Raw genomic sequence first — 14,295 nt, 5'->3', positions numbered from 1 at the left:
TGTGGAATTGGAGGCTTTCCATCTGCTTCCTTTCCAGTCTGACAGGGAGCAACAGCTCCATATGCTTTGCCCAGTGCGGGCCCTGGCATACTATAACAGGACTAAAAGTTGGAGGCAATCTGAACAATTTTTTTGTCTGCTATGGGGCTAAATCTCATGGTCAAGCCCTGTCTAAGTAGAGGCTGTCCAAATGGATAGCAGATCCGGTCAGGACTGCCTATGAGCTGGCCAACTTGCCCACTCCAGAAAAGCTCCCTTCCCATTCCACCAGAGGCATGGCAACTTTGTGTGCTTTATTCCAGGGTGCATTTGTCAAGGACATTTGCAATGCAGCGGTGTGGGCTACTCCCCATACCTTTACTAGGTTCTATAGACTTAATGTCATGGATCCTCAAAACCCTGGTTTTGGAACTAGTGTTAAGGGCGGCTTCTCAGTCGACTCTTAAAACATAGGCATAGAGATGAGTTTCACTCTAAATTTTTTTTAGCCCGAGCTACCTGGCTTAGCCTTGTAGCATTCCAGTTGTTCTGCAATATTGCCCTTGTGACAGCTTTGGTATACTTACCCATACGGTAATGGTTACATTTCGTACTTGAAAGGGAATGTTAGGTTATTATCATAACCCTGGTTCCCTGAAATAGAAATGTAACCATTAGCCTTCAAGGTCGCTGCGTTCATGATTGCAGCAGGCTTGAAGGAAAAATGACGTTGAGGTCTGTGAGTGCAGTATATTTGTTTTATTTATTTGTATTTATTTATTGCATTTTATATAGCGCTTTTTATACAAAAATATCGCAAAGCACTGTACACTACACGCGCAGTTAATTTTAGACGCGCTGTTTAAAAGTTGTTTTTTTTTCACAGTCAAACGGGTTTAAAAGGCCCTGCATATCAACAAAGCACTCACTAGGCATCTCCAGCCCCGCCCCACCCTTTCGTTTGCTATAGCTTTCACCTATGTAAGAAATAAATAATAATAATAATAATAATAATAGTCGTACATACCGATCAATCATCTCCTGATCACTCGTTTTATCACCAAACTCCTCAATAATGCAATCCAAGTCATTATTTTATTACTATAACATCTCAAAAAAGCTCTGCAAATGTCTGTGATAGTCTCTGTGCGCTGATGCAGTATCAGCCAGCTTGTTTCCTTATGACCGCCCATATGGGATGCCAGGGGCAAATATGAATATTCATGCGATAAGCCTTTGTTTTTTTTTTTTTTGTTTTTTTAATCGGCTTGTCTCGGCTCCTGTCGCTCCCACTCGGCCATTAAATGGTTTTCTCGGCTTTTTCCGGAGAAAAAACGACTAGAAACCCGTTTTTTGCGTTTTTTTGATGATGTCGGACAGGGTCTGACAATGGACCGGATAGGAATAATTGCAATGTCGGACCAGGTCCGACAATGGACCGCAAAGGGTTAAAGTTACATTAAAACCCACTAAGTTAAGAGCCATTTTATAGAAGTGTGTTTTAAGTCAGGACTTGAAAACTGTAATGGTCCCAGCTTCCCTGACAAACGAAGGCAGAGCATTCCATAATTTCAGAGCTCTGCAAGAAAAAGCCCTACCTCCCGTGTTGCTTTTGTTGACCCTAGGAATAACCAGCAGCCCCAGTTTGGAAAGTACAGGGTCAGTAACTCCTGCAAATAACTAGGTGCTAATTCATTCAGAAACATCTTAAAATCAATTCTATACTGCACAGGGAACCAGTGTAAACAGGGGTAATATGTTCACTTTTCCTGGTTTTAGTCAGAATTCTAGCGGCGGTATTCTGAACAAGCTGCAAGCGGGATACCACACGTATTGGGACACCAGAAAAAAAGTGCATTACAATTATCAATTATAGATTAAACAAAGGCATGCATTAGTCTCTCTGCAGCAGATACAGAAATAATTGGTCTAAGTTTGGCTATATTTATGTCCTCGGGGGTGGGCCATGACTGTCACAGGCTCGTTGAGTGGGTTTGATATATCTTATTCAGGTTTTGGGTCTTTTAAGAGGTAAATACCCATACGGTAATGGTTACATTTCTATTACTGAAATTGACCAAAGGCTAATTTGCACTGTGGCTCTGAGGTAAACTACAATTACAGCATGTAATGGTCACAAGGTAAACTGTATAGTGTTTTGTATAGTTTATGTATTGCATTGTATTGTATTTTTCATTTAAACTGGCAATGAAAAGCAGTGTAATTGCACACAACAACACATTGCAGTCAGTGTCTGTCTGAAAAAAGCCCATCGACTTTCTATTGATCAGCATTCTTCTGTTGTGGGAAATGGTGGTGTATGTGTGGTCTCTCAGCTTTGTCCTGTTTCTTAGAAGTGTCTGCATGCTGACTGCAAGAGAATAGCTTCAAGTCAAACTTGTTCTCGGTTTCATTGATCAAACTGCTACAATTGCACTATTGAGTTAGAAACAGAAGTAGTCAGAGGGGCACAGGCCCTATTAACTGTGGCCACAGACTGAATTTTAAGCTTTTCTTTAGTTGCCACTATTAAAAGCAGGGCTGCGAAAGATTAGCGACCCTGATAAACCTGAAACATCAAAGACCTTTTGCTTTTAAATGGAAGAATAAGTGAAAGTGGCAACAATAGCCTCTTGGCTGATGTCTGTCATTGTTTCTGTTTCAACTGGGCATTACATCAAAGCACATTTCCCAAATGGGGTGGGTTTGGGTGGGGGAGTGGTGAAATTGTGTTGGGGCTGTATATAATGTTTTGCTTTTGTAGGACAAAATGTATCTGCATCAAATTACTTTTTTGTATTTTCTTTGCAAGGATTTAATTGTAGTCATGCAGTTTGTAACAAAATAGTCATCGTCCCCCCCCCTTTTTTATTTCCTTTTTTCTTGTTGCGTATCATCTTTTATATAACATCTGCTCTCAAACACAACCATAAGTTAATTCAATGTCATTGTGTCATTGAATCACTTGGCTTTTACCAAACCAGAAATTCTTCAACTTTTGAAACCACTGGCATTCAATTGAAAAATTCAAAATGTACATTGTCTTTTGTTGTAGAATCGCATTTTTATATAATAAAACAGTTTATCCAGCTGTCGTGAGATTCACCACCTTATGTTTATTTGGAGTATGAGAAGTTCAAGTGACCGTGCTTTGCCATCCACAAGCAGTGGCTGATACTATGGAAATGGTGGCATGTCCAGAGGATTTAAGCAAAAGTGTGACATTTATGACTGATTTTGCCTTTCAATGTGTTTCTTTCCCAGGATAGCCTCCCCCCTCCGCCACCTCCCCCTCCTATTGCTGCAGTGGTAGCCTCCACTTCGGCAGCCTCTGCTTCAGCAGTAGGGCAGAGACCTACCCCTGGACCTGCTGAGCAGGCTGCACACGCCAGGACACAGCAGCGCCCCACTGTGTAAGAATACTGCCTGATACCTGTGTTTTAATGACAGTGGCTCACTTTGGTACTTGTTATGTTGAGATGTTGTACAATTGATTTACAGTACATGCAAAATGTGATCCTGCAGAGATCTGCACTACAACAGCAGTTACCTATTTTTTATTATTTTTATTATTATTTTTAATCTTGCAATCTGTAAGTGCTTTCTATTGAAGTATTACCTTGCAATCTGCTTTTTGGTCAGGTTTTACAATTGGTTATGTCCCATCTTAATTAAAAAAAAAAAAAAAAAGTGCTCTTACAATCTAACTGAAGCCACTTTAAAGCGTGACAAGATACAGGACTGAGTGATCCACTGCCAGACCAAACCCCCACTAGTGAATGATTGTGGACAGGTGCAGCCAAACCACAGCATACGTACAGTACTGAAGATTGACTGTCATGTTCAAAAAGGAGTTTGTTCCTGAGTTGTCCACAAGTTCAGGCTCTTGGCAGGAGGCAAAAGGTTAATCATGACATGCTGTGATCCCTGCTGTTTTTTTTTTTTTGTTTGGTTGTTTCAATTTTATATTCTCATGTAACACCACAGAGTAACCATTTGGGGCTAGTTATGGGTCTGTCATCACAAGAGTGCTATCTGCATTGCATTCTTGGTCCATGCAATCATAAAAGTGGTGATTTGAAGTACACATTGGTGTATGCTGGGCTCCTGGTCCATGCAATCAGAAAAGTGGTGATTTGAAGTACACATTGGTGTATGCTGGCTTGATCAGATGCTGGTGGTTCTTGGAAGACATGTACACAGGGCAGAGCCACAATATATGCATGATAGATTTCATGGTGAGACATATACTTCCCTGCCCCCCCCCCCCCCCCCCCACACACACACACACAAAATGTTGAATTTGTCTGCTATGGGGAGTTTACTAAATTAATTTAATTTACAGGTACGTTGCTATGTTTCCTTACACCCCTCGGAAGGAGGACGAGCTGGAGCTGAGGAAAGGAGAGATGTTTCTAGTGCTGGAGCGTTGCCAAGACGGGTGGTTTAAGGGAACATCCATGCACACAGGAAAGATTGGTGTTTTCCCTGGAAACTATATGGCTCCAGTGACAAGGTGAGAGCAATTTATTTAAGTCCTTTCATCCTGTATTCAGAGAATTGAACTCAGTAGACGTAAGTATTTATTTTGAGATTGTTCTTTGCATTTTTTTGAGAACAGTACTTAACATGTATTTTTGTTTTTATTAGAAATGGTTCAGGTACGACTCAGTCAAAGGTGCCCTTAGCTGTCGTCTCTCAGGTGGGCCGGGGAGTGACACTTGTGAGCCCCTCCACCAGTGCGACTGGATCTCAACAGAAGCCCCCAGGCAGCAGTGGCCCAGATTGCAACAAAACCCTGAACTCCAACACGGTCCCAACAGCCGTGGTGTCGGCAGCACACATCCAGGCCAGCAACCAACAGACGAAGGTCCTGGTGCATGTGACCGGACAAATGACGGTCAACCAGGCCCGCAACGCAGCTAGAACCGGTATGTCATGACAGTTTAATTTATTATTTAGATTTACTGGGGTGGGGGGGGGGGGGGTACTGAGAGAGAGAGAGAGAGAGACAGAGAGAGAGAGAGAGAGAATTGTTTCTCCAGTTGTGATGAATCTTGTTCAGGACCTTCTTTAGCAATGGTTATCCAGTCCATCATGATCCGAGGGTGTATGGGAACATTCAGTTTGTGTCTGTAGGTACAATTTACATTTTTAAGTTTATCTGGGGAACCGCTTATACAATTGTACTTAAACTTGATCTGGACATCAAAGCCTTAATACCTATTAGAATCAGGGGTATATTGTTTCTTTATATGCATGCAGTGGATGTAGGTCATGGTGATCACATTTTTCATGTTACTGATAGCTAATTTTTTTTTTAACACAGCCATGGTAGGGAGGAATGACATTGACATGCTTGTCACTTTCAAAAATCTGCTGGAACGACACATTTTACAATGTGAACCATGAAATCCTTGTGTCTTCATGGTTCAGATTTCTCCACTGTGTAGAGTACTGTGAGTTAGTGAAGGAAGGCAGCTGACACTTTAATTGGGTTTTTGGTAGATTTCACAGGAGAGAATCATTACTGTTTTCAAGATATCAAGATATGTCATTAAACTCAGCAGGGATTTATGACAAGAATGTGATATTTAATACACAACCCTCCCCCCCCCCCCCCCCCTCCCTCCCCGGTTGTGACCTCACTTCAGACCTTATAAATAAATAATAATCTATTTCTTAGCAGACGCCCTTATCCAGGGCGACTTACAAGATATCACATTATTGCATTATCATATATAGACAGTGAGATACACCTCTGTGGTCAAGGAATTAGTGGCTGGCAGGGCCAGTAGAGATAACAGGCTTGTATATTTCAATATTGTATCAATCAAATATTGTAGGTTTATATTCAAAATAAAAACATTTATTGTAAAGGGCAGTCAAAGTTCCCGCCACGACTTACTTTTTAAACTTTACTTTTAAAACTGAAATTACTCTGCGTGTGTGAAAGATATGCGGTTGTCTGTTCTTTTCCTAAATACATGTATTAAATACTCTGATGGCGTTTTGAAGCCAGGATTGCAGAAATCTACCTAGAACCGCCATCTTGAAGCTACCAAAGCGCTTCAGCAGAAACATTTCAATCATGAAACTGCAAAGCAGCAGCTGCTGCAGCTCAACCTGGATTCAGTGCTGCACAGAGTGACACACGCAGGGAAAACATATGTTACTTTAGTTTTAAATTTAAAAATGCATTCGTTTTTACAGTTTTGTATGTACATATACCTGTTTACACACTAGTTTCTTTTGAAATGTTGATCTTATTATAGTTTTTTTTTAAGTAGTGCTTTATCGTGGTAAGTTAGAAAGTAAACCCTTTTATGTTTAATTGTTCATTTAAATGCGGTGTTTCAGCTGTGCAAATGTTTGGTATGATGTACTTGAATTAAAACTTATGAGTTGTATCTGATAGTTTGTCTTTCATTTTAATACTGATGGTAGCCTTGAAAACCTTAATTTTGGAGCTTGAGGTTTGGTGCATCCATATGGTTAAAATCTAATAAAGTGACACATCTGTGGGCTGATGTCTGATCACAGCCTGACAGGCTTAGCAGGGATTTTGACTCGGAACCTCCTGTTGCATTAATACCTTGTTAAACCATACCCTTCACGTGTCTTTGAGAGAATGTGTTGTTGAGAGAGCCTGTTTAGGAACTGACTTTCACCACGAACCCGGGGTAGAATGGGGAAGTTTTAGACTGTTTGTTTATTTTCACCCCTGTTATACACTGATGTGTTCAGAGAAGGGCAGAAATCTAAAGTATTAAATTGCAAAGTATATGTTGATTTTATTTTGGGGAAAAGCAGTTCCCCTAATACACAGTCCTTGTGTCATTTCTTTATTTCTTCAATGTATTTATTTATTTTTCCCCAGCTGCGGCACACAGTCAGGAGCGGCCCACAGCAGCAGTGACGCCTATCCAATCTCAGAGCCCTGTGGCCTACATCACTACTGTCTCTGTACCCTCTCATATCCCTGTCTCTGCTCAGCAGCTCCCAGCTCAGGCTGTCTACACCATTCCTCCCACAGTGACCTGGCCCACCATTCCGCTGAGCTGCACCACTGCCTCCCTCACACCCCCCAATGTCAACGCCACCTCTCTGGATAGTGAGGGCCTCCTCAGGCCCGTTGCCATGGTAGCAGTCCCTATCACTCCCGTGAGCGCGCTGCCCGCCGGGACTGCCATGGTGAACAGACTGGAAAAGGACAATAAGGTGGGTTCCTTTTGGAATTGCAAATCTTAAAATGCCTGAAGGTCAGAGATACAGATAAATAATGAATAAATTAATTGTGTCATCAACCCACATCAGTGGCATTCAGTCATTTTGGCAAGGTGACAATTTTACTGCTTTGCTAAACTGATAATGAACAGAAATCTTACCAATGACAATCTTGTTGGTCTCGTCATGTCACTTTTCTATGTACAGTATGTATTTCACTGCTTTTTTTTTTTTTTTTTTAAATACTAATTAAAAGTGAAAAAGAACACAAGGGTTTATTGTTACCAAACCTGTTTAACTGCTACATCATGTAATGTCATTTTCGTTTCAGTATCCATAAAATTAATCCCTTTCCAATTTTAAACTCCACAAACCTAGCAACTTAAAAGCAGAGCAATCTTGCTCGTTAGTAGCTTATTGATCCCAGAATCTCATCAAGCAGCTTCTTGAAGGATCCCAGGGTGTCAGCTTCAACAACATTACTGGGGAGTTGGTTCCAGACTTGTAAGAGAGTGCCTCCTAGTTTCTGTTCTGAATGTCCCTTTATCTAATCTCCATTTGTGATCCCTGGTCCTTGTTTCTTTTTTCAGGTCGAAAAAGTCCCTTGGGTCGACATTGTCAATTCGTTTTAGAATTTTGAATGCTTGAATCAGATCACCGCGTAGTCGTCTTTGTTCAAGACTGAATAGATTCAATTATTTTAGCCTGTCTGCATATGACATGCCTTTTAAACCCAGGATAATTCTGGTCGCTCTTCTTTGCACTCTTTCTAGAGCAGCAATAACCTTTTTGTAACAAGGCGACCAGAATTGAACACAATATTCTAGATTAGGTCTTACTAATGCATTGTAAAGTTTTAACATTACTTACCTTGATTTAAATTCAACACTTCACAATACATTCAAGCATCTTGTTGGCCTTTTTTATAGCTTCGCCACATTGTCTAGATGAAGACATCTCCGAGTCAACATAAACTCCTAGGTCTTTTTCATAGATTCTTTCTTCAATTTCAGTATCTCCCTATTGATATTTATAATGCACATTTTTGTTGCCTGTGTGCAGTACCTTGCACTTGTCTCTATTAAATGTCATTTGCCATGTGTCTGCCCAGTTCTGAACACTGTCTAGATCATTTTGAATGACCATTGCTGCTGCAACAGTGTTTGCCACTCCTCCAATTTTTGTGTTGTCTGCAAATTTAACAAGTTTGCTTACTATACCAGAATCTAAATCATTAATGTAGATTAGGAATAGCAGAGGACCTAATACTGATCCCTGTGGTACTCCACTGGTTACCTCGCTCCATTTTGAGGTTTCTCCTCTAATCAGTACTTTCTGTTTTTTACATGTTATCCACTCCCTAATCCATGTGTATGCATTTCCTTGAATCCCTACTGCGTTCAGTTTGAGGGTTAATCTTTTATGCAGGACTTTGTCAAAAGCTTTCTGGAAATCTAAATAAATCATGTGTGCTTTGCAATTATCCATTATCGATGTTGCATCCTCAAAAAAATCAAGCAGGTTAGTTAGACACGATCTCCCTTTCCTAAAACCATGGATACTGTCTCCCAGGATACTGTTAACATACAGACGTGCTCAAATTTGTTGGTACCCTTACAGCTCATTGAAATAATGCTTCATTCCTCACGAAAAGTGATGAAATTAAAAGCTATTTTATCATGTATACTTGCATGCCTTTGGTATGTCATAGAATAAAGCAAAGAAGCTGTGAAAAGAGATGAATTATTGCTTATTCTACAAAGATACTTTAACCCTTTGCAGTCCATTTATTAATCGCTCGTCAGGCACGCCAGGTCTAATTAATTTTCACACGCGCAGTTAATTTTATACGTGCTGTTTAAAAGTATTTTTTTTTCACAGTCAAACGGGTTTAAATGGCCCTGCTTATCAACAAAGCACTCACTAGGCATCTCCAGCCCCGCCCCACCCTTTCGTTTGCTATAGCGTTCAGCTATGTAAGAAATAAATAATAATAATAATAATAGTCGTACATACCGATCGATCATCTCCTGATCACTCGTTTTATCACCAAACTCCTCAATAATGCGATCCAAGTCATTATTTTATTACTATAACATCTGAAAAAAGCTCTGCAAATGTCTATGATAGTCTCAGTGCGCTGACGCACTCAGCCAGCTTGTTTACTATGAACGCCCCGTTATCTGATACCTGATACCATGTATGACTATTCATGAGATACGCCTTTTTTTTTTTTTTTTTCCCGACTTGTCTCGGCTCCTGTCGCTCCCACTCGGCAATTGAATGGTTTTCTCGGCTTTTTCCGGAGAAAAAACGACTAAACACCCGTTTATTGCGTTGCTATAATGATGTCGGACCCAGTCCGACAAAGGACCTGTGAGGAATAATTGCAATGTCGGACCCAGTCCGACAATGGACCGCAAAGGGCTAAAATGGCCTGGACACATTTGTTGGTACCCCTTAGAAAAGATAATAAATAATTGGATTATAGTGATATTTCAAACTAATTAGTTTCTTTACTTAGTATCACACATGTCTCCAATCTTGTAATCAGTCATTCAGCCTATTTAAATGGAGAAAAGTAGTCACTGTGCTGTTTGGTATCATTGTGTGCACACACTGAACATGGACCAGAGAAAGCAAAGGAGAGAGTTGTCTGAGGAGATCAGAAAGAAAATAATAGACAAGCATGGTAAAGGTAAAGGCTACAAGACCATCTCCAAGCAGCTTGATGTTCCTGTGACAACAGTTGCAAATATTATTAAGAAGTTTAAGGTCCATGGAACTGTAGCCAACCTCCCTGAGTGCGGCCACAAGAGTAAAATCGACACCAGAGTGAACAGAAGGATAGTGCGAATGGTAGAAAAAGAACCAAGGATAACTGCCAAAGAGATACAAGCTGAAATCCAAGGTGAAGGTACGTCAGTTTCTGATCGCACCATCCGTCGCTTTTTGAGCGAAAGTGGGCTCCATGGAAGAAGACCCAGGAGGACTCCACTTTTGAAAGAAAAACATAAAAAAGCCAGACTGGAATTTGCTAAAATGCATATTGACAAGCCACAATCCTTCTGGGAGAATGTCCTTTGGACAGATGAGTCAAAACTGGAGCTTTTTGGCAAGTCACATCAGCTCTATGTTCACAGACGAAAAAATTAAGCTTTCAAAGAAAAGAACACCATACCTACAGTGAAACATGGAGGAGGCTTGGTTATGTTTTGGGGCTGCTTTGCTGCGCCTGGCACAGGGTGCCTTGAATCTGTGCAGGGCACAATGAAATCTCAAGACTATCAAGGCATTCTGGAGTGAAACGTATTGCCCAGTGTCAGAAAGCTCTGACTCAGTCGCAGGTCATGGGTCCTCCAACAGGATAATGACCCAAAACACAGAGCTAAAAACACCCAAATGGATATGAACAAAACATTGGACTATTCTGAAGTGGCCTTCTATGAGTCCTGATCTGAATCCTATCGAACATCTATGGAAAGAGCTGAAACATGCAGTCTGGAGAAGGCACCCATCAAACCTGAGACAGCTGGAGCAGTTTGCTCAGGAAGAGTGGGCCAAACTACCTGTTAACAGGTGCAGAAGTCTCATTGAGAGCTACAGAAAACGTTTGATTGCAGTGATTGCCTCTAAAGGTTGTGCAACAAAATATTAGGTTAGCGGTCCCATCATTTTTGTCCATGCCATTTTCATTTGTTTTATTATTTACAATATTATGTTGAATAAAAAATCAAAAGCAAAGTCTGATTTCTATTAAATATGGAATAAACAATGGTGGATGCCAATTATTTTTGTCAGTTTCAAGTTATTTCAGAGAAAATTGTGCATTCTTCGTTTTTTGTGGAGGGGTACCAACAAATTTGAGCGCGTCTGTATAGGTAATTTTCCATTTTGGATCTTCTTATAGTTTCCATAAGTTTACATATAATAGAAGTCAGGCTTATTGGTCTGTAGTTACCTGGTTCGGTTTTGTCTTTGTATAAACCTCCCCTCTGAAACATTTCACCCCGCTTTCTTGCAGAAGGAGAAGAAAGGTTTGTTGAAGTTACTTTCCGGAGCCTCGACAAAACGAAAGACCCGTTCTTCCCCACCATCCTCTCCCACACTGGAATCTGAGCAGGCAGCCGCTGAGGTGCTGCAGGGAGCGATGGGTCTGGAGGTCTCCTCTGTCACAGGTAACCATGGGCGGGCAGTCTCCTGCCCTGTAGATTCAGAGGCTGCAGGGGCGGCATCCTGTGAAACAACACTACACCGCAAGACCAGCTCCCTGGACTCCAGCGTACCCATCGCTCCTCCTCCCAGGCAGCCTTGCTCCTCCATGGCCTCACTCCAGCAGGAGGCCAGGCCCATTTTGTGTGAAAGGTGAGAACACTGACTATCTAAGTAACATGCAGGCGATGTACTCCTATTTCATAGCTGTGTTCAGCCATTCTTGGCGTGGTTTCCTGGCTTTCCTCACACGAATTTGTAGGGGACTTTGTCATCATGGGTTTTTTTTTAAACTTTTTTTTTTATTATTATTATTGCTAGGATCATTGTTTTATAGACATGGAAGTAGAGCAATTAAGGATTCATAACATTTTTGGAATAAAATTGAAACAGCTAAAAATCAATGCTTTTTCATTTAGCAGCTCAGTATTTTTTTTTTTTTTTTTTTTCAGAAATTGACAAAAAGCACCAAGTGTTTAAAGTTATTATTGGTAATAAGGCAAAATTACATTTCCTGGTTTTTCATAGTATGAAAATGAAATACAATGATGTTCTTGTCATTTACTAAGACTCAGCATTGTACTGTGTTGGTTGTGCTAAGGGAAAAAGTAACCATGCTCCTCAGTCCACTGCTGCAAAGTGTTTCCATCTTTCTCCATTCCAGGTACAGGGTTGTGGTGTCCTACCCTCCCCAGAGCGAGGCGGAGCTAGAGCTCAAAGAAGGGGACATTGTTTTTGTGCACAAGAAGCGAGAGGACGGATGGTTCAAAGGCACACTCCAGAGAAATGGAAAGACTGGCCTGTTCCCCGGCAGCTTTGCAGAGAGCATCTGAAATGACAAACTAAATGACCAAGATGAACCCTGCACACAATATTTAGCACAGAAGCATATAAACTTTGCAAAAAATATATATATAAAACTGCTGAACACCAGAGCACAATCTACCAGAAACGCGGAGAACCTGTTTTTTTTTTTATTATTATAATTTTGTAATTTGTGCCTTGTACTGTTTTTCACTTTATTGTATTTAATCAAACACTTTAAAAATAGTCACAAAAAATCTAACTGGTTACAGTGATAATATAAATAACTTATTGGATTTTTTGTTTTCTTTTAAGAAAAGAGCTTGTGTTCATTTTATGTATTAAAAGCTGTAGAATTTTTAGAATTTGGAACATGTTAATTTATAAAGTTCTGTCTGAGGAGAAGCTGGATTATCTCCTTTTCACTCGAGTGCCACACTTACCTCTTATAACAGAAGCATCCCCATATTTCACTGCAGTCACCAGTGATGTTTGAATTGATTTAAGTGTAATTCAGATTGTGTTTGTGGATTTGTGATAATGTCATCAGCATGTGTTTAGGTAATGACGGTGAACTAAAAGTATAGGGCATAGAGGTTTGGCAGAAATTTTCAGCCAGTCTATTTTTTTTCTTCTAATTTATAGGATAATACTACAGACTTTATTATGTATGATTCAGATTAAAACCTAGAGCCACCACTGTCAGGAGGATGTACCAAAATGTGTTTGCGCTTGATTTTTTTTAAAAATATATTTATTCCACACATGACAAAAGCACAGTGAAATATTCCTGCAAATTTCCATGAGCTGCTTATTTTTATTTTTTTTTCTGAGCACACATCTCTGAAGGCATTCCCTTTAGTGATGCAGAACAAAAAAATATAGGATAAACGGAATACACAGTAACTTAGGAGATGGTTTTGTAAAGATGTTCCACACTCGAAGGAAGCCTGTAATTCATGTAAGTCTTCATGTCTTGTGGGTTATTGAGTTTACCTTTCGTTGTTCCATTCTGAACCATTGAATTGCTTCTACAAAATGCACACACTGTTCTCCAGACAAACCTTGCACAACCCTGGTTGGATCATAGCCGAACAAACTGTGTCCCCACAACCGGGTCTTAACAGCAGTGTGGCGCTGAGTAATTCTATTCAATGAAAACTAATTGAGTCATGCATGATTGACAGAATGACTTGATGGAGCAGGGATTTTAATAACCTTGGCCTCCCCAAGCTCTGGCTCAGCATTTACGATTTTAAAAGATGTCTGGAAATGGTTCCGAAAATAACCATATTAGCTGTTGACCTCCAGTAAGATTATATGAAGTTAGCTGAGTGTATGCAGATAGCATAGTGTAGATTTAAGAGGATATCTAAGCAATTTAATAATCATTTTTATTTAAAAAAAATAAAAGAAAAAAAACATGCCAAGCAAAGACTTTATTGCTCTGAAAGTACTTCTGTGTGTTGGTGGTGATTTTTTGTTTTTGTAACTGTTGTCAAAGCATGTGTATTAATGACTCCACAGTGTCCTTGGAACTGTGCATGTGATGTATATTTTGTTGCTGTGTTCCATGTTTTGATGTTCAGTGCCCATATTGACACACATAAGCAAAAACAACTGAGCCTGAAGTTCATATCTGCTGTTCACTCACAACTGTTTCACTGAGCAGTGCGTTGTAGTGAATTATTTCAAAAGTGCTGTTGTGTGTTTTTTTTTTTTTTTAAAAAAAGGACTGACATAAGCATTTATTATTGAAGAGAAACTAATTTGGGCGAATCATAGTAGGTGATGAATTACTATCTATTAATAAACCTACATGAAAAGTGAGGTTGTTACATTTTTACTGTACAGTATTGTTTTGTTGAAAGCCAAGGTGGCACTTTTTTATTTAACTGCTGCATCCTTGCCAAGATTAGTTACTTGAGATTTCTTTTTTTATTGTGGTACATATTAATTATAGTTTTATTATATGGACATGGCCAAGGAGATGCTGGCATCAGCTAAGTGTTTGACACAGTTTGTGTCTTTTTACAAATTCTAATGTGTGAGGCAGTTGGCACATTTTGTGAA

General features: G+C 40.0%; 1 protein-coding gene across 1 annotated transcript in view; it reads left to right on the top strand.

The window, feature by feature from the left end:
• sh3rf1 (SH3 domain containing ring finger 1) overlaps positions 1 to 13,943 on the top strand; it is an 83,647-nt gene extending 69,704 nt beyond the window's left edge. Inside the window, exons 7-12 of the mRNA XM_034035961.3 lie at positions 3,244 to 3,392; positions 4,325 to 4,495; positions 4,630 to 4,910; positions 6,860 to 7,200; positions 11,231 to 11,571; positions 12,083 to 13,943. Coding sequence (XP_033891852.2) covers positions 3,244 to 3,392; positions 4,325 to 4,495; positions 4,630 to 4,910; positions 6,860 to 7,200; positions 11,231 to 11,571; positions 12,083 to 12,251 — 1,452 coding nt within the window. The 3' untranslated portion in view covers positions 12,252 to 13,943. The remainder of the gene's footprint in view (positions 1 to 3,243; positions 3,393 to 4,324; positions 4,496 to 4,629; positions 4,911 to 6,859; positions 7,201 to 11,230; positions 11,572 to 12,082) is intronic.
• Positions 13,944 to 14,295: the final 352 nt, after the last annotated feature.

This window comes from Acipenser ruthenus, chromosome 1 (genome assembly GCF_902713425.1).
Source record: "Acipenser ruthenus chromosome 1, fAciRut3.2 maternal haplotype, whole genome shotgun sequence".
NCBI classification, from domain to species: domain Eukaryota; kingdom Metazoa; phylum Chordata; class Actinopteri; order Acipenseriformes; family Acipenseridae; genus Acipenser; species Acipenser ruthenus.
This window is presented reverse-complemented; position numbering and strand designations above follow the sequence as displayed.